This window comes from Cygnus atratus, chromosome 2 (assembly GCF_013377495.2).
Source record: "Cygnus atratus isolate AKBS03 ecotype Queensland, Australia chromosome 2, CAtr_DNAZoo_HiC_assembly, whole genome shotgun sequence".
NCBI classification, from domain to species: Eukaryota; Metazoa; Chordata; class Aves; order Anseriformes; family Anatidae; genus Cygnus; species Cygnus atratus.
This window is the reverse complement of record NC_066363.1, coordinates 125,511,879-125,538,529: the sequence shown is the minus strand read 5'-3', so window position 1 is coordinate 125,538,529 and position 26,651 is coordinate 125,511,879. Positions and strand designations below refer to the sequence as shown.

Genomic DNA, 26,651 nt, shown 5'->3' with positions numbered 1-26,651 from the left:
AATTCAGTTCATTTTTTTTTAACCTAAAAAAATGTCATTATGAAGATGCTTCAGATTTCTGAGACAGAATTTTTAGACTAGCTTTCCTGAAACCCTGCCCATACCAATCATGAACCGAGCATGCATTACGCAGTAAGACATAACCGTCCTTCTGCTCATCTTTAGATCTATAAAATGCATTAATGCACATAAAAGAAGATTATGACTGATGTGCTGCCCCTTTCCAACCCCCATTTTCCACCTTCCTTCCCATTATGAATACCAAACTATTCTTTGAAATCCAGTACTATTAGGTTTGGTTTCTGAGTCTCCATTTACCCATAAATAATCATTATAAAAAAACCTAAAATGTTGCCACATTTATAAACTAATTATGTCTCCATTAACTTCTAATTTATATACATTTTCTTATTTTCCCCATGCTTAGTTTCCTTCTCGCGTTGATGTTTCACAAGACACCTAAGCTGATCTAACAATTCATTGTTGCCATAGGAATAAGGGATGGTCCCTGCTTCTGGCTGCATGATGACTTAGTTTCTATCAGTAAGAGAAAAAAAGGGCTAACAAAAGAAAAAAAAAAAGAAAAAAAAAGAAAAAAAAGAAAGAAAAGAAAAAAAATGAGAGGAGAGGAGAGGAGAGGAGAGGAGAGAGGAGAGGAGAGGAGAGGAGAGGAGAGGAGAGGAGAGGAGAGGAGAGGAGAGGAGAGGAGAGGAGAGGAGAGAATAAATTGGAGAGGAAAAGCAGGACCCTGCCATTTGGCTGCAGCAAGCTCTTATATCCTTTCAGTCACGCTGTGAAACTTAACCTATGCCAGCCTTTTTGTCTGTCATTGACTCATCTTTTCCTCCTTTCTTCTCATTTCATCACCTACCCTCCAGCAATGATTTTACTCTGTCCTCAGCTCTCTACCTTTCCCACTACCTTTTCCACTTCAGTTTAACTTCAGAGGGAAAGCAAAGGTGGAAGAGCAAGTTGCAGCAGCGGTTCAGATGTAAAGGTGCAAAAGAGTTGAGCATCACTTGGGAGCTCAAGGTCCTTTAGTCTCTGCCCAACGTGAAGTTTGAATGCCTAAGCACGCATGCCTGCTGCTGGGTGGGAAGGCTTGCATGGACTGCAGTAGGACCACAGTAGGAGCTTTTCCTCTGGTGACGTCATTGGCATGATGCATTTTCATCTGGGACTAGAAGTTTGCCCTTATAAAGTCATTTCAAAGGCAAAAGGGAGTAAATGGACTGATTAAAAGAGTATTGTTTGTACTGGGTCACTTTGCTTTGTGCTGCAGCTGGCACAGCTCCACCTGCAACTTAGAGCTACGTAAGCAAGCCAACAGCAAATGATTTGGTAGCTACCTTGGGTCATGATTTCCTGATATCAATCACTTTGTGCCACAGCCTTAAAATTAAATAAATCTATTTCAATATGATCCTATGATACCTAAGGCATAAAAATATACATTCAGCATGAGTCATTGTGCTGTGCTGCACTGTAAATATCCACTTAAGCAGGATTTCAAATCAACATCATTTAGCTAATAGACTGTCACAGCTCTGAGAGAGTTGCTGCAGCTACGTATAGAGGAGAAATTAATTAGACAATTCATGTAAGGTAGGCAAGCAGTAGGAAAGTTAGGGGTCTTGATGAAATGTAATTACCCTGTATTTGCAGTAAACACTTCAGTGCAAAATATCTTGTCAGATCTTATCACAAAGCTATGAAACACTGAAAAACGTGATTGGAAACACAACACAGCAACAATGCAGGTGGTAATGTATGACTTTTTCATTTTGGTAATGTATGACTGTCGAAGTATTATTATTCATCCTAGGGAATGCTAAGATAAAGCATGAAAAGGAAGGCTTCATGAACTTAAACATGCCATCAAGATCTGATTTCTCTTTTTTCCTGCTTAGAAAGGTATGATTTAAGTTGGAAAAGGGTTTAGGTGAAAACGCTGCCGTGGGCTGTACATGTGTACCAATTTCCTCTATTAGCATTGAGCAGATCTGCCTGGATGCCAGGGGACTTGGCAGTACCAGCAAGGGAGGCTGGTTTTGGGAGTGCTACTGCAATAAGAACTGAGTCTTCTTGTTTGCTCTGCGCCATTTGAAGAGGCAATTTCACACAGCATATTGAGAAGTGCCCTGTAATTAGCTGGCTATAGTAAATAGCACAGATCATCAGCAATTTATTTCTGCTGAACTGGACCTGAATACTGAGAAATGTTTACAGGCTAAGGCCATGTCCCCTGTACATTCCCTCAGTGTAGTCATGAACCTTGGTCCTAACCAAGACTCCTAGGTTCTCCTGGTTACTCTGTGTAGTCACAATTCAACTGTGTTTGAATATTGAAAGCAAATGCAGCTGTTTCACAAGGATAGTGTGTCAGGCTCACTCAGGGAATTTGGAATTGTTGCATTTTGGTTTAATAAAAATCTCCTTGAATTTACAAGTGGACTGATGCCACCCATAAGGGCAGATCCCAATTTCTGCACCAGTCCCTCATAATTGGACCACCTTTTGTTGAACTACTCTCAGCTCTAGAATACATTCAAACACAATTATTTATATATATGGACTTAACCCCAGAGAAAGTCTTCCCAAAAAAATGCAATGGTCAGTGGTTCAACAAATTGGGAAGTGATTTGTCCTGTAAAAACTGACGTAATATAGAGGGGAATGTAGAAGAGACTTTATAAATACATTCAGTTAAATACATAGGGACAGAATTTGAGGAGAAAAGAAGAATGAAGAAATTAATCATTGTATAACAGAAATAACTGTATGAAATTTGCCAGTTTCAAGCTCCTTCACAGTGTTTAAGAAACAGAAGACAGAAAATAACCTAGGAGGAGGTTTTCAGATCATACAGTGTTGCATTTTTGATGTATAGACATGATTGATTTTAAATGTCATGGCTCTAGCAGTCTTCTAGTTTACAAAAATGCATGAACCTTATTGTCAGCTCTAGAAGTATAGGTGCTTAGGTCAAGATATCAAACGTCACCTACATAGCATTCTTTACCAAATCCATTAGCTTGTCTGTAGTAGCAGCTCAACATCAACAAACTTCTGTTATTATCCAATAAACGTCTGCTCTCAGGTTCAAGCAAATAGGAGCCAATGACACTCAAAGATAAATTTAGCCATTCAACTACAAATAGTAATGACAAAAATAATTGGTTCCTACTGGGTCATACACATTTAATCTGCAGAGGACTTAACTTATACTATATTTCAATGGATACTTTAGAATGAAAACACTGCAAATGACAACCACCAAGGAGTACTACAGAAAGTCATAAAATGATTCTTGCGTAATCTGTATTTTCTGTGTAAATGTTTTTGGTACATAAAACTGCTTCTTAGTTTGGCATTTCTCCAAGAGGTATTTCTGTTAGGGAACACTGATAAGATGGTGGCAAAAATGCTGAACGTAGTTGTGCTATGGAAGAGATTAAACCAGTGAAAGAAAGATCTTCCCAGACTGGAATATCTCTGGACTTTATCCAGAATGGAGCTGGTGCTTCAGATTCAGAATTGCTTAGATTTGAAAAATTGTCAAATCTGGAGACAACAAATCTGGGGAGAATTGTTAGGAAGCTTAAATATTTAGGCTGAAATATGAAATATTTAGGCTGAAATGCAAAATACCATGCTTTGAAGGATTATCTTTGGAGATAAAGGAATCTATCTTCATATTTGGTTGTAAGCCATAAGAAGGATAGCATTTTAACAAGGCATATCATAATTTCTGGCAATTCCTATGAAATCTTGAGCAACAAAATTGCAGGTATGATTCTGCCAACTATGACGGATGACTCTGGAGGGTCCAAACTGAGCAATAGCTGCAAGAACTGTTGTGAAAGCACTGAAGTATGTACTTAGCTTTAAGCACATGACTGGTCCCAAACACATATGCTTCCAGTTAAGCCTATGTGTAGATGCTCTTCTGAATTATGATTAAGAAAAGGTGGTACCAATGTGCAGACGGCAAAGAACCAGCCTTGAACTGATGTTCTGGTAAAATAGGTTGACGGGATTAGTTGACACTGCTTCCAACCCAAATGAATGTTGCTACTATGAAGAAAAAAAAAAAAAAGCTTTCTTTCTTGCATTAATCTATTCTGTCTGGGCTGCTAATATCTCACTTTGACAATGTTGTAAGAAGCTCTGCTTGAATAGGTGCAATATAATAGAAAATGGAGAAACAAGCTGAGGCAGGAGGCAGCATATGGAATAGCAATACGTTAATGCACTCCTGCATACCCGTGACCAGTGCCTTTCTATTCCTGTAATTGTCAAGAGGTTGTTCTGAAACCAGGAGGATCAATGAGTGATGTTTATGTGCCATATCATAATTTTAGTTGGGTTTTAGTGGGTGCTTGGGGTCTGGCTGTCAGTTCCTGGCCAGCCATCTGACACTTCTGTCCAGCTCTTACCAGCTTATGTGTTTTTATTCATACTCTGCAGCTGGTCATAAAGCTGACCTTTACAAATGTATGGTCTGTGATATTTATTTTATGAGAACATAGATACTTGAGCCAAACCAGACTACACCTAATAAGCCACATTCTAATTTCCTTTACAATATTATCTGTAAGCTGATTGATGGCAAGTATTCTTTCAGTGTTAAAACAGACATGCTTATACTGAATGCTGATATGATAACATGATAAATATAAATATGAATAATAAAATTCAATTCTTATGCTAGATTTTTAAATGTCAAAGGATTCATGAGAAATTAGGGGTCTGTACAGACTGCATAACATGCTCTTTGGATCATAGCCAGAAGAATCTTGCACATTTACCGCAGAGCTGATGCTTGGATTCAGCAGCATGTCTCCAGTGACTACCTGTAAAGCCTTAAATGACTGTAAAATACATTGAGACCTAATCTAAGTAAAATTTCATTGTACAGTCTTCAGGGATAGTCTCCAAGCAGAACATTATTTCTTTAGGGCAGCTTTGGGATGCTTCCTTGTGAGGACATACACCATTCTGCATCTCTAAAGCTGAGCAAAAAAAAAAATAAAAAATAAAGAGCACAAGGAAGGGCAGTGACTGCTGCGGCATGGCACCTATCTAGCTTGGTTTGGGTTCATGGTCATGCATGTCATACAAACATGCGTAGCATGACACATTTTTCCATTCTGCCCACTGTCAGTGTTTATCTGAGCTGGCAGCAGACTACAGATCTTTACAAGTTTCAGACCTTTGCTGTTTACAAACTGGCAGGTAGTGCAGAGCAGATGGTTGGAGATGTATGCCCATAAAATAAACAGACCTGAGTCTAGGTTTGGTTGCTGAGTCATCCAACCTAAGAGTTCAAATTTTAAACACAAAGCTTCACAGTCCTCATTTTGGGAGGGTGGCTTTTTGCTTTTTTTTTTTTCTCCCCTCTGCTGGGAAAATTTTAAAATAACGTTGTCGTTTTGTGTAATTTTTACAAGAGGATAAAAATGCATGTTTGGCTATGGATTTGATACTGATTATAAATTATGGATTGAACAGTGCACTGGAGACACCAGGACTATCAGCACAAGACCTCAAAAGGTAACTGTTATCTGGGAAACAACGTTAAGTCCCAGAAGTTAAAATTTTGCCTCGGGAAAATTCCTATGACTCAGACTGGTGAAAGAAAAAGAATAAATACTGATGAATTATCTAAACTCATTAATTACATGTTTATGTAAGGGAAGAGAGAAAGAAAAGGTATAAATGAAAACATCACTAAAATGCTCTTATTTGATATTTGCAAAGTATCCAGAAGAATTTCATGGGTAGGAAGATGGAGTGAGTTCAACAAAAATAACCTGCCACAGGATTTAAGAGCAGCTTGCCTCTAAACCTCCTGAACTAACATATATTCTCATCTCATCTTATTTCAATGGAAATCTGAGAGAAGATTTGTGCCATGATAAGGCTACATTAATCCCGAGAAACATTTGTTTCATGCTATTATTTCTGCTTTCCTGGAAAATTAACAAAATTTTAGTTAAAAATTTGCATCAATTGTTTCCCAGTTTAAAACAACAGCATGGGTAATAGCGATGCAGATGGATAGTTATTTCTAATGTGTACCTCATCACAGTAAAACAGAGGGGAAATATGTATCAATGAAATATATATAAAAACAAAAAACATATACCTGTATACTATTTATGTGATAAAAATCATCAACAGTCACTACTAAAACAACTGAACTCAATCAAGTGACCTCAGTAAGCTACACCACATAAACTGGTGACAAATTTGGCCAACAAACTCAAAAGGAAACCTATGGTTCCCTTCATAATTTCTTGCAGCACTCTGTGGGATGTGAAGCAGGAAATTCTCACCCTGACCCCCAAAACTGAGCAGAGCCCACCCCGCTGCTGCTCCCTGTGCAGTGGGAATGACTCTGGCCTGGGTGGGCCAGGACCAACTGTGTGATGCTGGTGAGCACAGGTCAACAGCTAGGTCACGTCAGGAGCTGAAAACTGGTCCCTTTTCTAACATTGCAGGTGACCTGTACCCCATTTACAGGACAGACAAAATTAACAATACTTCCCAAGTTATGAAGTTGAGGAGGAGAAGAAAACTCAAAATCCTCAAGTCCAGGAGTTAAGCGAGTAAAAAAATAGGAGCATGTGCAATCACTGGAAGGAACATCTGGAGGTCATTTAGTCCAACGTCCTCCTCAAAGTAGGAACAACTTTATTAGGTTTTGAAAATATCCCTGGATGGACCTTCCACAGCCTTTTTGGGCAACCAGCTCCAGTGCTTAATCACTCTTACGGTAACATTTTTTTCCATACACCTCGTCATAATTTCCCTTGCTGCAACTTGCCTGTTGCTTATAGCCCTTCTGTTGTGCACCTCCAAGAAGTGCGTGGGTCTGTCTTCTCTCTAATTAGCTGTTAGTTAGCTGAAGGCAGCAATTAGATCTCCCTTTGCCTCTTGTTCTCCTGTCTAAACAAACCTCTGCCCCTCCTCAGTACCTCCTGACCTTCTCTGGGGTCCTCTACTGGACGTGCTCCAGCTTACCAGTGTCCCACTGCTAATGGAGGTCCAAACCCAAATGCACACCAAGCAGAGGCAAGCAATCACTTCCCATGACCTGTTAGCTGTGTTATTGCTAACGCAGCTCAGTATGCATGCTTCTCCCCTCTGCAAGGGCTCGCTGCTGGTTCAAGTTAATGACTGGCTGAACATAACTCAGAAGCGAAATATGTCTGTGCAGTTGTGCACATCTCATTTCTGTTATGCTCTCATGGATGTGACTGAACTTTTGGAAACCATCTTCCCATAAAAGGGGATTGTGAAAAAAAATAAAAATAATAAGGGGAAGGTGCTCTACAACGAAAATGATTCAATCTATCAATGGTGCTAAAAATTTAAATCAGAAAAAATCATGATAAAAGAATTTAACTTTATTTTGCATATATATTTTATAACAGTTTTCTCTTAAGAAACCAAACCATTTTTTTTCTGTAACTCATAACTCTTGCTAACTTGCAGCTAAACGTAATCTACAACCTACATTTCCTTTCTCATTTAGACAAACAGTAGTTAGACTTTAAATAATTATGGAATAATGACAGTAATTTTACAGACGTTTAATATTTTTTTTTCCATTTTTTTATGTTAAGCTTCTTTTTGATAAACACGGGAGATAGAAAAATTTTAATTTGAAAAGTGTCTTAACTATGCCAGGTTCTTTTTAATTAATTAATTAAGAGGTTACCTATTAAATAGAAAATAAGCTAAACCAATTATTTTCCAGAGTCTCAGGATCACGCATCATTTTAGAACAGGAAAAATGAATTATCGTCTTTTTCAAATCCCAATTGCATTCTTGATTTCAAATGAACTAGATATTGACTAAAGTAAGTTAAAATGAAGAATATGCTCTAAATGCACTAGACAGTGTATTAATTCACCAAATGTTTATTCTTAGTTCCAGATGTTTAGCAGCAACTTCCCACTGACCAGTAATTTCATTCTCTAAAAATCTGTCAGCAATCACAAATCTATGAAGGTGATTTTAATTAAAATGATTTTAAGCACAACTAATTAGGGTAGGAAGTACTACATAAGTGATCATAAATTAACATGAAGATTTTTTTTTAATATATATGCACCTATGTAATTGAAATGAAAGCTACTAATCTCAAAAGATAAAATGAACTGAAATTAAGAACCACATACAAATGTTACCTTTTTCCAAGAGGTGCAAAGCAATTAGGTGAAATCTGCTGGAGAAACCTCGTATTAAACTATGATCCCTCATATTAAACAATGGAAACCATCTGGACTAAAGTGAAATTATTTGGTCCATTAACTTTTAATTTTCTTAAAGAATTTTACTAAGTGGAAAAAATCCTGCAGACACTTACTTCACACTGCAATGCCTCGCTGAAGTTTATGTTATTCTACTGCTGCTCTTTAAATTCACATCCAGTCTATGCTACACTGACTTACCCACGAGTACCATGTGTAGCCAGCCCCTGCAAGAGAAGTTGCCCTTGTTTCACAAGGCTGGAACAGGAGTGAATGGGGCATGAGAGACAGGCTTGTTCACCATGGGTTGAACAAGCTCAGAGCATGCCGAGAGGACGCACTAATACACCTTAGGATGCTCTGTCTGCAAATGTGTATCCCTGCAGGAAGCCTTCAGGATGTTAGAAGGATCAGGGACAACTCTGATCTCTTTGTTTAAGAACATCATTTATGTGCACCAGTGGCTGGGGCTGAAAATTTGTCTTAAGAAGATCAGTTCAGCCTTGTCCTTCTTTCAGCTGTGAGGGCTGGCTGCTGGGCTCTGTGGAGCCAACATGTCTTCAGTATCTAAAGGTCCCTGAGGGGAGTCCATAGGCAGTGGATCTGGTATCAAGCACCATTGCTCTTGTCAGCTCCTTCCCAGCCCAAGACATTCACCTTCCTCTGCCCTTTGATCAAAGGCGAGTCACCAACACAGGACAGAAAGTCAAGTCCTCCACAGGGGCCTGGGAGCAGGGCTGGCAGCAGCCTTCCCTTGTGCTTCAGCTGGGATACCTGGTCAGGACACTTAACCTTGTCTATTCACATGTGGAAAAGAAAATTATTCCAAACTTGAATTTTGGCATAAGAGGTAGTAAATATAAGAAATAATTGCAAAGAAAATATTTTAGTATTTTAAAACTAAACATTTTAGCGTCTAACAGTCTAAATGACTCCATTGATCTCCTTTATTTTTTTTTTTATAAAAATATTCAGTTTTTCAGATTTAATCTCTGTTTACAATGGCAGTGTTTGAACTCCTGAAAACTTTGCCCTTGGGCGAGACTGTGATATTGTGCATACCCCCTTAAAAGTGACTGCGTTTAAAGAGCGTGTGTGAGGTGGGAACTGTGGCAGAGGACCTGACCAAGGATGTGCCAGCCAAAACATACTGCCGTCCAATGTGGGATTAACAGAGATTTACCGTAACACTACGCTCTAATGAGTGACAAGGAGCAAGGTGGGGAAGGCGTACATCTGTAAGTGTGCAGGCTCTCCCGAGAGCCTTTGGGTTTGTTTTACAGGGCTCTACCTGCCCTGGGTGAAGCTCCATGGGTGGCTGCAGAGGCAAGCAGAGCACAGTACGGCTTTATACTCCCCTTCAAAACAGCACGCCAGCATTTCAGTGCCAGGCCCACAGCCGGCTGCAGTAGTCTGAGCAAACATCTGAGGAAAAGCGCGAGCCCCTGCCTGGGAGAGATCACCTCTCACTCCTCAGGAGAGGTGTGCAGGACTGGGACGGGGATGGGGTGGGAGGACAGCAGGGTGTGAGATGGTGCCAGAGCCCCTGCTTGCACAGGTCAGAGGTGGTGTCCGCGTGAAGGCATACAGCTCCCTTCCATTCCTTCCCCGGTAAATCCAGCTTTACACGTTACCATATAGCATTAACTCAGAGTCAGTTGAACAGAATTTGGAGTGTGACTCGTGTTTTCTTAATTTCATAGAATTATTTCAGTTGGAAAAGTTCATTAAGATCATCAAGTCCACTCATTACCCCAGCACTCCTAAGTCCACCAGCAAACCATGTTCATAAGCACCATGTCCACACATCTCTTAAATACCTCCATGGATGGCAACTCCACCACTTCCCTGGACAGCTTATTTCAATGCCTAACCACGTGAAGAAATTCTTACTGACATCCAATTTAAACCTCCCCTGGTGCAACTTGAAGCCATTTCCTCATGTCCTATAACTTGTTACCTGCGAAAAAAGACTGACACCCACCTCACTACAACATTCTATCATGTAGTTGTAGGGAGTGATGAGAACTCCCCTCAGCCTCCTCTTCTCCAGAATGAACAGCCCCAGTTCCCTCAGCCACCCCTCAAAGTCTTGTTTTCTAGTCCCTTCAGCAGATTTGCTGCTCTCCTCTGAACACATTCTAGCAGCTCAATGTCTTTCTTACAGTGAGGGGCTCAAAGCTGAACACAGTACTTGAACACCAGAGGACAATCACTTCCCTCATGCGAGGAATTTCAATAAATTAAGCATGATGATTGCTAAGGATACAAAAAACATATTCCTGATATTCCTTTGATCCCTTGTGAAAGACATGCATTTCCCTGCGGTACAAAGAGGACTGCAACTGTCTGTATCTTACCTGTCCTGGCTGTTCACAGGCTGTTTGGTATCTTGCTTGTTGGCATAATTCTTTTACTCTCTCATATTTTGGAAGTTGATTAGACTGCTGAGCGTTTTTATTGGTTTCCTCCTTCTTTCGTAGAAATTTTCTTTAAAAAAAAAGTTGAATATTTTACATAAATTATTCTAAACTCTGGAGATGGTGAATTTAACTGGTAAAACAAAGCTACTTGAATATTTTAGTCTTCTAAGGGAGAAAATCCCCACATTTCTGCTAGTAACCTTTAATGACAAAAAGTCATGTGGTGAAAAAAGGGCTCAGGCTATTTGCTGGAATTTGCCCAATGAGAAGTAAGAACTACTGAAATATATCTAATTGATACAGTTCAGCACTATTCATAAATAAACGTCAAAAGAAAATATGCTGAAGCAATATTTGTCTGGATGAAGAACCCAGCTGAAGAGACTACAGGGCTTTCATATTCATTCAGTACAGTGTGTCTTATATGCATTGTTTTGCAGTACATCACACAAGATTTTCATAATTCATAAAACCATAAATTGCCACAAGGAAATTGCTGTGAAGTTTTTACCCAGAGAAAATTTTCACAGCAATAATTGTCAAGGCAGGAGAGTAAAAAGGTATAAGAGAAAAGAGTAGCTATAGTCATAAATCTCGTTTACACATACATCTTTTCTTAGCTAGAACAAAAATGAAGAATGCTTCTGATCTATGGTGGAAAATACTAAATCAGTTGATAAGAGGATATTGCACAGCTGGATATGAAACAGAGAATTGAAAAGAAAATGAGTCAGATGATGACATAAGTGGTCACAAGTACAATGTTAGAGAAGGAGGAGGTATAGGCTAGGAGAGCTGCTAGGAGAGTGTGCTTTCAAGTATCTTAGAGGGAAGGGAGCACAGCAGCATGCATAGCCAGTGGTGGGAAATTAGAAAACAAGCCAGATCTGCAAGTTTGCTTCCAAAATTTACTACTCCACTGGCCATAAAGAGAAAGAGGAGAGAGAAGAAAGGAAAGCATGTAGAAGAGAGTGTTCCCTCCCAAAACTCTCTCACCCCTAATAATTACCCTCTTTCCACCAGAAATGTGTCACGCCAGATTTTGGTCTTCTTGTTTGTTCGAAACCTGAAACCAAAATAAAAATATTTACTCCTGGCACCTATATATAGCACTGCTAGTGTTAACAATTTATTTTTTAAAAACCACCTCCCTGCTTATGTATATCTGCAATTTTATAGACGTGCTATATAAGAGAGTCTTCAAATGTGGAAGCTGTGGTCATTGGCCTGACACAGCTCATTTCCACAGAACCTCTTTTTCCACTCAGTTGTTCATTTACTCAGGTGTTTGCTTCTGAACTAGCTACAAAAACAAAAAGAGCTGGGACCCACCTGTTTCCTGGTCTCTCCAGGTCTAGAAGCTTTAGGACAGATTTGCCATCCATATCTGGAGGAGTGTCAAGTCCTGCAATATCCAGAATTGTTGGAGCAAGATCAATATTCAGAACTATCTGAGGCACTCTGCAAATCAAGAGAAAAGGTCATAGTTGTCATGTATTCAATATGCAAGTCTTCACATTCTCTCAGAATTAGAACGGTAATTAATGTTTATCAGGGCTTTGAAGATGTAAAGCTCTACACAAGTGCTATGTTTAGAAACCCCCCTTTGAAGGCTACAACTCTGAGAACAGGCCACTGTTGCAGAATATCATTACAAAGAAAAAGCTAAGGACAATAAGAGAAGGAGGTACAATAGTGATGTTATTCTCATATGATTGACAATGAGGTCATGCAGCCAGCTAGCTATTCTGCTGCAGAAGGTAAGCAGTAAAGATGAGCACCTACTTTTTAAATCTAGCACTACAGGGCTACACATACATTTTTTTCATCTATGTAACAACTTATGAATACTATGCAAAGTGAAAGACATCACTCTTCTTAGAAGTCATTGCTCTGCGGTAATAGGGCATCCTTTATGAAATGAAGCTAGACAAAGTAGTAATTGCATGCACTTAGAAACATTTTACATTGGGTTTAACAGCTGTGCTAAAGATATAAGAGAACGTACATTGATCCTGGCTCTACACTTGGACCACGAATAAAGAAAGGAACTCGAATATCAAAGTCATATGGCATTGACTTCCCCTTGACCAGTCCAAACTGCCCAATATGGTAACCATGGTCAGCAGTGTAAATAATGTAGGTGTTCTCCAGTTCTCCCATCTCCATAAGCATTCGGTATAACTGAAATACAGTAAAGGAAAAACTGAATTAAATGTAGCAAAACATGTTTTCTGTATAATCATTTATAACAATCATTTTACTACCTTAAATACACAAAACCAAACATGATATCAATGAAATTACTGAAACAGACATTTTGTGAATGGGCATTTTTACATCTTGTCTCTACTGTGCTGCTAAAAACATTCAACTCACAAGTACAATTTCATATTTCACAGCAGAGAATTTGCTTGGAGGAAAGAGAGGACGTACAGAAAATTATAATACAAAATAAGGTACTGCTAATGTAGTTGCATTAGTGTGTCCAAAAGTCAATGTATACTCAAACACAGCTTGGGAAAAAACTGCTACAGCTTTAGGGCAAATGGTACTCAGAGTTGATTTACTGTGTTAGTCTACAGATTTCTCACTCCTTACAGTTGTGGGCTTGGGAAAAGGCTGTAAATTTTTATTAAAGTTTAAAGAAATCTCTCTGGGGGAAGATCTTTGGTCATGGTGCTTGATTTTTGAACAAAAAGTCATGCAAACTACACCTCATAGTTCATGTATCATGTTACCTATAATTAGCTGTACATTGCATTGCCTAACTTCTGCAAACACTAGCAGGCTGACACCTGAGTTGCTGAGATTTGCCAATTCCCAAATTTCATCTGAAGGACAAACTGTGAAGGGAGTGTGTGAAATGAAGAGAAGTTGTCATGTGCTCACCTGCATCTATCCATGTGGACGTGCAGGTGATGCATATTCTGTTAATACCAGGCTTTCTACTAGGCCCACTGACTTTTCCATTAAAAAACAATCTTCAGCTTATTCACCTACCAATTCAAAGAAGCAAGCAAGGAACTTGGCACTACATTGCACAGAATATAACCAGAACTCATTTGGACTGGGGATATGTGGAGTAATTCTTTGCATCCCGGGGGCTTTTCCCAGGCTGTGGTTGGGGAAGGTAAGGAAAGAATTTGTTTAACTTTGTACTGACTAATAGGAACATATTCGCAGTAGTTTCTTGAACTCACTCTTTCCATAGAGTCGTCAACTGACATCAGGGTCTGAAGTCTCTTGCGTTGCAAGACGTTTGTAAACTCCATGTGGATAGGCAGCATGGGCCCTGTGTACTGCATGATCCAGTGCTTATCCATGTTTGGTGCATAGTTATAGCTGGGAGTGCTGTAAGGAAGAGAAAGGAACTGAGCATTGTGCAGCACCACAGGCATTGGAGGAAATCAGGAACTGCTTTAACACAGGAATATCCAACAAACGGTTAAGTCACATATTCCACGTGCTGACTAGTATTCCTAATGCAAAATATCAACAAATGTCAGTTCAGTGGCTTCGGAGCTTCAATGGTCCATATATCACTCCTCAAAAATTTTTAACCACTTGCTTTCCAAGCTTTCTTTCAGGCTCAAACACTGCTACCAGACCCATGTCAATATTTGGGATGTACCAAAAGGCATTTTTCAAATGAATCTGTAATCTTTAAAAATGCCTATCATGTCAATTTCCAGTGGGAAAAGTACCTTCATATTAGAACAAGTTAAAAGAGAGATATTTTCCTGTGGGATAAAGAAGTTCAGAAGTTCTAGGATATGAATGGCAACACCAGTATTATCAGTATTTAAGATGCTCCAAAGAGTGAAAGCATTGGCTTTCTTACCCTCCCATCACCAATGTATGGGCATTGCTAGGACCCTGAATGCAAGCCCACAGGGTGGGTGTGCAGGGTCAGCTCTGATACGAGGAGATGCTGCAGCCAGCCCCGCTGACTCCAGACCCACATTCAGCCTCCATCACTTGCCCTTGGTCCTCACCTGAGCTACATCCCAGTAACACCTGGTGACATGGCATATGTGCAAATTCCACCCACACCAAAATGATGTTTACTTATACATTAAATCCTGTTGAGGTGTTGTTTTTTCTATGTGAATACAAAACACAGTGCATTGCCAGTGTAACATCAATATTGAACTAATACTGCTAATACTAGTACTAAGGAGGACTATGGCATGGAGTCCTACATGGTCAAATAATGCTGCTTTAGAAGTTTGCACAAGCATCAAAGGAAAGATTTAAGAGAGGTGTTCTAACCACAGCCTGTGAATTTTTAAAGGATGTCATATAAGAATCAAGAATACCTTCCTGTACTTATCACCCCTGAAGAAAAAGTATTGCAAAAAATATGCCAAACAGATTTGCTGTACACATATGCATGGTACAGAAACTCTCTCTCAGTCCTGTTTTTATACCTAACATCCAGGACAACTAAAAGGTGATAACAAACTAAACAAGATCCACTTCCTGTAATGTTTTGACATATATATGAGTACTTCCTTTCTCTAATACTTGCAGAATCTAGGCTTTGATTTTCTGAGATTCTTTGCTTTTAATTTTTCCTCACTGCTAACAGTATACTGCAGTACATGATACATATATTACAGCATTACTTTTGAAAAATAAATGTAAATTGAAAATGAAAAAAATGCTGTTGTGTGATTGGATTAAATTGATTCCTATGGTTCTCTTTTAGTTTATAATAAAAAATAAATTTACTAATATTGTATAAATAGTGATGATTTTAATATGTGCATTATACCAAGGTATATTTTTCCCAAATAAATATTTATGTGTAGTTAGTTGTCCTTTCACAAGAGTTCGCACTGAACAACAGAAGAACATTGTACAATGATAACAAAGTCATATCTTGAACCACTCCTTCATTTAACTTTCATCTTTCTTCACATGGTTGTATGTGATCACTATATGGTGGATGCAGTTACTCTGCAGTTTTAGCTAAAGCATGTATAACCTGCAACTAGGTATTCTAAGGATAAATGTGGCTAAATGGATAGCCTAAGGCACTGATAGTCAACTACAACAAACTAACAGTCCACATTGTAATTGGAGACTGTTTCTGAGAATTTAGGTAGAATTTGAGTAATGTATACATCTCTAGTACATACAGCTGGTTTTGACTAACCTACTTAACCATTAAAAAAAAGGAAAAACAGAATTGATACAATGGTATCACTGGATTTGTGAAAATTTCCTTGAGACTAAGAACTACGGAAAGGTTAGCTCCCTACTAAGCAAAGACAAACATAAACTAGAATTTATTTTCTGCTGGAAATTCTTTTATTTCTGATTGAAAAGTCATAATTTTGATATTTCCCATGGAAATCTGATTTTTAAAAGGGATGCTTAAATTACCACAAAAATTAATGAACTTGAGCCCAGAAGCACAACCCTCTAGGTTGTCAGCTAGCCCTCATCCCTAGCAGATGGAGCCTTAAACTGTGAAGAAGCAAGTCTTAGGAGTTTTGGTCTCCTATCAGGTATTAGGCAAGGATACAGAAGACAGAAAGTGTGATACAAGTGCAAACCTTCCTCTATTTCTTTGGAAGTTTGTCAAACGAGATATTTTCCCATGAAAGAGCTCAGTCTTGATTAATCAGCATTTTCCAGCAAAATTAAGCCTTTTTTTTTTTTCTTTTCTTTTTTTCCATCAGACTCCTGTCCTGAGTGCCCCTGCTGTGGAGGGATGAGGTGGCTGTGAGCTGCGCTCAGCCGGCAGCGCTGTGACAGCCTGCCTCTGTGCTAGGAAGGAGAGCCAGCTGCTGAAGCAGGCTCAGGTCTCATGTTCCCAGGACATTGTCAGAAGCCTCCTCCAAATAATGGATAGTCTTTAAAAGCAGCACTCAGGGGTTTAGCAGGGTGGTTAAAACCTTTCACAGACACTTTCCAAATGCATTTTGAATTTTCTGGGTGAGAAATGAGTGAGGCAGGGAGCGAGCAGAATTTTCCTCCTAGACAATTCTAGGAAAAGGACCTTCTGTGAATTATCTAATGCCAGTGGCCAATGGAGAAATGTGAGATTGGGGTCCTAAATGGTGGGGAAAGAGCAGTAGAGAAGGCTCAAAAAGGAATCTAAAAGTCCCACAACTAGTCTGTGTTCCCTGCACACCCCTTGGTTTTTGTCTTACAGAAATCCGTAAGAATGCCAGACCTGAAGGTATACTGACTAAGTTTGAGAATGATACTAAACTGGGAAGAGCTGTTGACTCCATCTAGGGTAGAGAGGCCTTGCAGAGAAATCTTGACAAATTTGAGAGCTGGGCAATCACCAGCCATATGAAGTTTAGCAAGAGCAAGTCCTGATTCTGTACATGGGAAGGGGCAACTGTGGCTATATGTACAGACTCAGGGATGAGCGGCTGAAGAGAAGCCCTGCAGAAAGGGATCTATGGGTTTTGGACAATGGCCAGTTGAGTATGAGCCAGCCATGTGCCCCAGCAGCCAAAAGGGCCAACCTTACCCTGGGGTGCATCAAACATGACAGGGCTAGTGGGTCGAGGGAAGGGATTGTCCCTCTCTGCTTTGTGCTGGGGTGGCCTCATCTCTAGCACTATGTGCAGTTTTGGGTGCCACAGTATAAAAAGGACATAAAACTATTAGAGAGTGTCCAAAGGAAGGCTACAAAGATGGTGAAGGGTCTAAAGAGGAAGATGTATGAGGAGTGGCTGAGGTCCCTTGGTTTGCTCAGCCCAGAGCAGAGCAGGCTGAGGGGAGGCCTCATGGCGGCCTGCAGCTTCCTCACGAGGGGAGTGGAGGGACAGGTGCTGAGCTCTGCTCTCTGGGCACAGTGACAGGACCCGAGGGAACGGCATGGAGCTGGGACAGGGGAGGGTCAGGCTGGGTGTTAGGAAAAGGTTCTTCACCCAGAGGGTGGTCGGGCACTGGGACAGGCTCCCCAGGGCAGTGGTCATGGCACTCGGTCTGCCAGAATTCAAGAAGTGTTTGGACAACGCATTCTGACACATGGTCTGTTTTTTGGGTGGTCCTTTAGGGGACCCAGGAGTTGGGCTCCATGATCCTTGTGGGTCTCTTCTGACTTGGGATATTCTATGATTCTATGAATGGCATTACTTGCCAGGCACCAGGTCTGATATCACCCTCAGATTTATCTACTTTTTTTTTTTTCCCTAAAACAAACAAAAAATCAAAGAAAAACCCCAAACCCAACAACAACAACAAAATCAAAAAAAAAAAGAAAAAAAAGAAAACCACAAACAAACAGAGGTGAATTCTGGGAAGAATATTGCTGATTTCTGAGAACCTTTTAAAGCAGACAGGCCTCTTCCGTGTCAGTGATAACTGTTTATCACATTTTTTTCTTGAAGCATTTGGAGATACCAGCTAAATGTTCAGCTGTTATAAGCCTTTGGAAGTCATCATGGGAAAGTATGTCACTGTTTCTACTCTTCCATTTTTGGGAAAGTCTTTGCTCTGTACTGATAAGTACTGCTGTAAATTAACACAGACATCTGTATTTCTTTGACTTCCCCTAGCACTGGGAATATCAGATTGAAGATATCTACCATGTTTTCTATTGCCTGTTGTAAGTCATGGAGGCTATTTTGTTTTGAGCACACTTGGTCCATGATCATCAGACAGTGCCAGGTACCTTTATTATTTTCAGATTGTCCATGGCCTCCTTGGTCTTTGCCTGTCGGTCTTTGGAGGGCTGCAACTGAATGGCTCAGGTGCTACCCCAGAGTGCAGGAATGAGCAGCGTTTCATTTCAAGGTCATTCTTGCCAGCTGATCAGCAAATAGTAAAGCACTTTAACTTTCTGAGTGTGTGCCCGAGGACCGAGTGAGAGTTCATTTTACATGTTACAAAAATAGATAGCATGAAAAAGGGCTCCCCTTCATGTAGGTCAGTCCAAAATGACCTACAACATACTACATGAATATTAAATCCATAGAGTTAGTAAGGATTGAAAAAACAGATGGTTTTTCAATTAAAAATCTACACTATTTGCCACTCGCCTAGGCTATAGTAGCCTGGGAAAATTAGATGGCTCAGTTGCTCATTTATGTTTGTCCAGCACATAGTTTGCAGAACTTACTGCACAGAAACTTCTTGGCTCTCTGTATGGATCTGTTTTGGCACGGGGCAGGTGCCAGGTTTCAAATCATAAGATTTCAAACTTAGACCAACCTATACTTAAACATTTTAATCAACAAAAAAGTCTGAAATGTTTAACAATAACAAATACTGAATCCAGTCAAGCCCTTTCTCATAAAGACTTTCTCAGAATGAGTAAAATAATTCACCCTGAGACATTGTAAACATTTAATTATGTGAATAAATTAACAGAAAATTCATCCCATTTTATGTATACATTTGCAAAAAGCAAAATGATAATTAGCGTTAGACTTTTCTAGCCTTAGATTGGTGTATCCTCAAGAAAGGGATGACTTCTGCCATTTGATTTCTGTTAGCACTTAATGTTTCTACATTGATGCATATTGTTTTTATTAATGCCGCATCACGGAAATTGCATTCACTTTCTATTTACCACCTGTTAAAGTGCAGTAGGAAGCACACAGTGCTGATAACAAAATGTTCTACAGGTCTTGGAAGGAGTAAACGTTTATAAATACTAGTGCACTTTTCTATTTGAAGAAAAATTCACCGTGAAATGTACCATTTATTTATCTATAAGCATCATTTCAAATAGATACTTGAAGTTATGTTGAGAGGAATGAAGTTATATTGACATTCAGCTTTGTGGCCTGAATTCCCGAGGCCTAAATAACCTTCAGTCACATGAACAATCAGCATTTCCCTTCACACCTTTTAATTACTCTTACTGACAACATATTTACTATATTTGCATACTTAAATCTGAATTTCAAAATAGAAAATTAATCTTAAGCAGCTTCTAGGGTACCACAATAACATTAGGTTACACAAGAAATTAAAAATAAACCCCAACAAAGCAACAGATGCTTGCACTTGAGGACATATTAAAATGGTGTCCTCAAATAGCAAATCACTCAGAGATGAACAACACTAATGTCCACTAGTAACTGAACTGCCTTTTGTGTGATATTCAAGAAAACAATTGCAGTAAAGCCCTTCTGAAAATCATTATTCCAAAAAAAGATATTTTACAGGTTAAGAAAAGAATGGGAGATTTAGCTTGGCTAATGCTGTTTACACAGTTGTGGTATCTGCATGGAAAAGAAATAAAGATGAGTACAGCATGTTTTAAGAACTCCCAGAATTCAGTGGAATTTAAATTAACACTTTTTTTTTTTTTTTTTTACAAAACATTGCATCTATATATATACATTTCCATTACAGATGGGTTAAAATGGGAAGAAACATACACATTCACGTTACTAAAAATCTGTTTGCCTCTATTTACAACCTCCTAATTCCCTCCTGTTTTTATTCAACAAAAGAAAATTATGTCCACAAAAATACTGCCTAAAAATGTTGCTGGTGAGTATTTCCATAGAGTTCTCAGGGGTTTGTATCCCAAAGTGTTTGGCTAATCTTCTGTTTAGATTGGGAGTCTTCCAGTTAGTGAAAATAGTACAGTGCTTATATGCCTCAGGATCATTTTCATTTAATAAAAATAAAAGTAAACATTTTAAAATAATAACTACAGTAAATCTGATTGTGAAAAATGAGTAGTTTCTGTACAAAATTAGCACCTATATTGTTCTTTAAAATGTGATTAAATGTGATAGTCATGTTTCTTCAGAAAAAAAAAGAAAGTAAAAATAGTAAATGATCAAAGGAAGCAAATCTTTTGTTTCCAGAGAATGTAGACTTCCAGGTTTAGATACTGTTCTTGGAAAGTGGGAAGTCTAGGTTCTGGTCAAAATTAAAAGTCCGAAAAACACGACCAACAGTATCGTTGGTATTAAAATGAAGTTGAATTTCCCCATTCTGGGTGCATATTAAGAGGGGAATCTTTTAAAACTAAGAATATTTATGTATATGAGGATATGAGGTATGAAAGTTTCACTCCTGAAGTGTAACATAATTGCTATATATCAGAATAAAGAAGAAAAAGAAGTTGTTACCCATTAAATGTAATACCTTTTTATTTTAGGTAAAATTATATATAGCTGCTGCAGAAGCTACTTGTGTAACTAGAATCTTACTGCAACTCTAAATCACACTATTTCTTCCAATCCTGTTTAAAGTCACACATCCAATGATGTCTGTGATGATTTTGATCATTTATCTCTAAGTCAGCAGTCCAAGCTGGCCTCAGGCTAGCAGCGACAAGAGACACTGACATGTCAAGATTTATTAATGATGCAAATGTATGATCCCACTCTGACAAGGAAGTGTCCATATTACAAGAAAAAATGTCTTAGCTAGCAGATGTTTAAGACTCAGCCTTGGTGACAAGAAAGTCCCCTGAATATGCTGCCATCTCACACCCCAAATTCACCGTTAAGATTATTTTGGTGATCAGGAGGTGCAAAAGTATTGCTTGTTTATGCTTCACTACTGCAAATGTACTGCTGTGAGCAGGCTTGTGTGTTTCGTACCTTTCATACTATATTTATTTGAAAAATTAAAGCTCTTCCATTTGCCCTTTCTCACATTATCTGGGGAAGTTTTCTGATCTCATCCCAGATACCATTTCTATCTGTTTCTCCTAAGATCTTTAGACTGACAAAAGGATTGCTTCCAGGTAATTATAAAATCTGGTTGTCAGTCCTCCTGCCAGCCTGAGGATCTTTTACTCAGCACAGCAAGCAGTGCTTCAGATTTCCATTTTTTACATTCTTCAGTAGACCTGCCTCCCGCAGATTTTTACTTCTAATGTTTGTTTACTTCACAGCTTATAAACAGCTTAGGTCTGATTCACAGCTCCCCTAAGACTGGTTCACCCTGGAAGGTAAAGGGAAGTTAAAGTGCCAGAGGCCCTGAGTGTAACTGAGAATTCAGGCTTTCATTAGAGCATCCTTTGAGTAAAGTCAGAGCTTTCCTGCTCAGTTGTGTGATGGAACAAGATTGCCCTGTAACAGCTGCCAGTGTCATCTCCTCTGTCATAACTTCACATCTAACAACACCATTTCCAAGGTCTAGCAACCCTGATACCCACCAGATGATGTTCATTACCACAGCAAAAATCTGTGCACTGCTTTCATCTTGTACAACTTCTCCAGTACCAGTTGCTTCCACAGAAACCATTTCTGGGCATAGCTAGAGTACGTGCATTAGTATGATTTATTTTCAGAAAATTACTCATTATGGTGATAGACAGCAGCCAGCAGCTAAAGTTTTGGAAACATTTTTTAACTGTTAGAAATAGGAATTATTTTAAGGAGAGGACAGCTGGGATGGTGGGAGGGAGAATGGATGCTTAAAAACAATAGAGAGTGGCCAGTTGCTTCCAACATAACAAAGCTCACATTTCATCTTAAACTGGAGCTAATGAGAATTAACAGGATTCATTTAAAATTAATGATTAAACAGTGTGCACATCATTACTTTTCATGCCACTCCACTGGGCTGTTTATACTGAGGAGGACTGGATTGTAAGGTAATGATGGTATGTAAGTCTTCTTTCCCTCTGCACTGTTAAGTGGGGAAATGAGACCAACATTTGAGGGCAGCACTCTCTCTGAACTGGAATATTTCCTTCCATAGCCTCTCCCCTATGCACATGTGCAAGTGGAAAACTTCTTCTAATCAAACTTTTTTTTTCTTGTTTTTGTTGTTTTGTTTTGTTTTTAATTTATAAAGTCAATAGTTCAATCAAATGATAGGCATTTTACCCACAAAGAATGTCACATAATTTAATGGCCTGCTTCAGTTACTGTCCTTTTAAGTAAAACTTCCTCTCACATGTGGTTGATAGGCTATCTTAATTCCTGGTTTGTAGGTATAACCTTCCATCTCAGTTTGTAAAGCCAGCAAGCAGCTTTTGACCTGGTTTCCCTTCTTTGTTGGAGGTAGGCGTTACAGTAACATGATATAGCAACTACATCTTTAAAAACAAAATCCAAGGTCAGATGGCTGTCACCCAAGGTCAGAAAAAAAAGAGATGCAAATGGTACTTGACCACCAAGGAAGAAAACCTAAGGGTTAAACGTTCAAATTACACAAACCTTGGCAGGAGGGATTTTATTGTTCTCATGTTGTTTTTACAGGGAGCACCAAGTATTTCTGTGAGAACTTAACTTCTTATATCTTTTAGTCAGACCATGTTGCTAATGTTTTTGCCAGAAAAAATCAATTATTTGGTAGCTTCAGCCACCCAGATTGGCAGTTTATCTTCAATTTGTCTCATTTCTTAGTCTGCAGACTGAACTCTAACACATACAGACAGTCAGTGCAATAAGAAACACAAAACAACCCAGCAAAGTCTCTCTTGAGGTAGCTAGAGAAGAAATTTTTTGCAAGAAGTTTGCCAAGAAATCAGCAACACCAGAAGACAAGAAGAAGTACAGCTGATTCTCATATTCTGGGCTATTTCACAAACAGCCCAGCAGAACAAAGTATTTAGCCTCCAGGAGTCCATGCAAATAAAAAGCAATTTACACAAGTACTCAAATGAAACTAAGTCTGCAAAACGACAGCAGGATTTTCACTTGATCTTTCCAGGTGACATGCAACCTGTAATAAAGTGGAGAGACTGCTAAAGTTTCAGGGACTGACTAAACCCAATGGTTCTAGCAGCATAAGCTAGAGAAAAAAAAAAAAAAAAAAAAGCAGGCTGAAAACACCAAGCAATAGAAAGTGTCAGGAGCATGATAAACTCATGCAAGTCCCTACAAGCACTCTTTTATCGGAAGACAGCTACCACGGAGCCTAAAATGAGCTGTACTGGCCTGAGGAGAGGTAGGGTGAGATACAATGATTCAGTGCTTTTCTTCCAGCCACAGTCCCCACAGCTAAGAGGAAACAGTTTGAATCCTACCCTCCTTTATGATGGATTGTCCCCCAGCAAAGAGGATGGCTTGCCTGAGGCCAGGCAATCTGTGCCATGAAACAGCAAACAATCTGTTGAACAGAGTGAGAACAAATAGTTTATAACCCTCTTGCTATGAAAAGAGGTGACTGAAAGAAGACAAGGGAGAGGTCTATTAAATTTGATGGAGTGAATATTTGTTATTCCTCACAGGATGTGAAGTAGGGGACATGAGCAAGCCCCAGGTTTGAAAGTGATAAAAAGGCAGTGCTTTGTCCCTGCAGCATGGGGTGACACTGTGGAACTGGTCACCGCAGGACGGTGGGGCTGTCACCACAGCTCAAAAACAGATCAGGCCAATGCTTCACCTAACTGATGATTTTCAGAAGCTGCAAAAATAGGGAAATGGGGAGAAGGAATCTTTTTTTTTTTTCCTCTCTAAGTATTCCCTGCTGGTTCCTGTTGGAGCACATGATTCAGGGTACTAAGATCTTTCATACAACCAAATATGACAGTTTTCATGTTTTATTTTACCTTCAGGACATAATAAAGTGATAATAATTCTCTGGGGTGATTACCAAAGAACCAGCTGCCTTTTCAAGCAAATATTTACAAACTAAAGAATCAATCTCATCACTTCTATATACAGGTACCAATTACTCTGAATATCTAATTAACTATGAAGCATTACTGATGGTTTGCACTGCTTGCAAAATCTAGTCTCAAGAATGTGGTAATGTTGACAATATAGCCAAAGAAAAGTACAGCTAAGAATGTAAGGCCAGGGAAAGTGGCATATCTAGAAAGTAGAAGTCAGTAGAAGCCAAAAATAATACAAACTAACAAATATTTAACCATGTACCCTGAACAACAAATCTCTTTTTGGCCTCAACTAGTGATCAGTTTATGCATACAGTTTATGCAGTAACTGCTACTTCTTGTAATTTTAAACTAGTTAATATAACTACAAATAACATCCTCTTCCGTGTGAGCCCCTGCAGTATCAAAAATGCAATTTATATACCACAGAGCTTTGTCACAGTGTAATGTAGCTGATTCCTCCTCATTTTCAGAAGCCAAATCAATGCACGGTCCAGCTAAAATATTTATTTCTTTTCTGTGTGGAAGGAAGCACAAAAGCTTTGTTTAATCATGAACAGGAAGAGCAGTCCACATGCCCACATGGCATGGAATCCAGCACTAGCCTCAGCTTTTTACCTGGTGCTGGCTTCAGTTCTAGAAACAAAGAGGTTTTTTTTTTTTTTTTTAATTATTATTATGATAGTAGAATCACCAGGAAAGATTAAACATGTCAATTAAAAATGCAGTCTGATGCAGGCTGTCTTGGGAATCTGCCAAAAGTTAGTCTATAAAGAAATCTGGTGCACTCAAAAACTACAAAAAAGGTATTTGTGTTTTTAGTCTCAATGCCTTCAGTTAGTTTGAGCCCAGGAAGCACATATCTTAGAGGAGCGCAAAGGAAGTAATATCTTTCCAACAGATCCTGACCTGTGTCTACATATTTTCAGTGTATTGTAAGACGCTGCCCTTACAAAGTCAAATACTGACCTTTTAATCTCCCACAACTTCCCAGGAGGAAAAGGGCTTCTCTCTGTTTTAATAATGGTCAGAGCTGTCACTCTCCTCCCCAGAAGGAGCACGTCCAAAGCAGCAAGCAAACATTCACCACTTACTACATGCTTCTTATATTTGAATTCTCTGTTCCTGAAATGTCTCCATAACCAAATACCTGTCCAGAAACAGTTGCAAGGGCCAGGGCTGGCAGCATGCGATTGTCACTTACATATGCTGTGAAGCGTTGGGGTAGAGCTCTGAGAACTGTGGTGCAGAGTCCTCGGGGCCATGGGGTGCAGCATGGCTGATGACCATCATTATGGGCCTATGGGGATATATCCTCTTAGACATTCTGAAGTAATTAATGCTCTCGTTAGTGATTAGGTCTGTGAAGTAGTCCTGTAACATACAATTAACACAAAGCAAAAGTTACAATGTGCATGATTAATTAGATCATATACTATCATGTTATTATTTTTGAGTTCTCATTAAAGGGCAAATCAGGAAGTAAAACATCCTATCAAAGAGATGTGTGACTCCAAAGAGCAGAGGGGAGACTGAGCAGTAATTACTTTCTTAAGCAGGCAATACCACATAAAATGAAACTGTATTTTGCAAATCAGATACAACAGAATCCATTCATTATGATTACCAGATTTTGTAAGATAATGCTAAGTGACCTTTAAAATGACAGATTATACTGACACAGGTATGTTTCTTGAATTTCAGTGGCAAAACACGTTTGCTAAGTAATGGCTCCCAACTGCAAGAAATCACTCTCTTATGTTGGTTTTCTATTTACATAAACATTTCTTGCATGCACTTTGTTCAGAGTATACTTTCGTGTACGTACAGACTGGAAGAATGCTACAACAGGTACCATATTGCAAAAAACCTTTATCAGAGAAACTGCAAACATGAATTCAGGGAGCATTTGAATTCCTGCAGGCTCTGTTCTTTTAATTGTACAACTTTAAGCAGTGCAGCTGCTGAGATTAAGGTTGTGACTCGCTAATAAACTGGCTTAACCCACAGCCAAGGTGGCAAATGGAAGCGTACAAGGGGAAGGGAGGAAATGGGACTAAGAAAAAAAGATGAAAACTTAAATTAAACCACCTGCCACCTTGGAGCATTCGCTGTTGGCCTGGAGGTCTAGAGTGAGCTTCATTGAGAAAGTGCTGAGACAATGTTTGTAATTTCAAGCACTTCCAGGCATGACTAATCATATGTTGTGGATTCGAGGCCCTGAACAGCTGCAAAAGCAGAGCCTCAGGGACAAGGCCTGTGTCGCATGTCGGCACTAGGACAAGCCAGCCAGCTGTGACCTCTTTGCTCGCCTGCTCCCTGCCCCCTGCTGCTCTCCTGGGGCATGCTTGGAGCAAAGGCGGTAGCCCTGGCTGTTACAGTCCCTGCAAGGGCATGGAAGAGACAGCCAGCAACCTTTAGAGTTGCAAAATGGGTAATGATCA

The 26,651-nt window shown here is 39.3% G+C and overlaps 1 protein-coding gene across 32 annotated transcripts in view; it reads right to left on the bottom strand.

Annotated features, from left to right (window-relative positions):
• Positions 1-26,651, bottom strand: part of SULF1 (sulfatase 1) — a 128,074-nt gene that overhangs the window by 20,905 nt on the left and 80,518 nt on the right. For all 32 annotated transcript variants that reach the window (XM_035563130.2, XM_035563117.2, XM_035563116.2 and 29 more), the window contains 6 exons: positions 25,412-25,581; positions 13,892-14,042; positions 12,697-12,872; positions 12,021-12,149; positions 11,698-11,754; positions 10,626-10,755 (listed from right to left, as the gene is read on the bottom strand). In XM_035563130.2, coding sequence (XP_035419023.1) covers positions 10,626-10,755; positions 11,698-11,754; positions 12,021-12,149; positions 12,697-12,872; positions 13,892-14,042; positions 25,412-25,581 — 813 coding nt within the window. The remainder of the gene's footprint in view (positions 1-10,625; positions 10,756-11,697; positions 11,755-12,020; positions 12,150-12,696; positions 12,873-13,891; positions 14,043-25,411; positions 25,582-26,651) is intronic.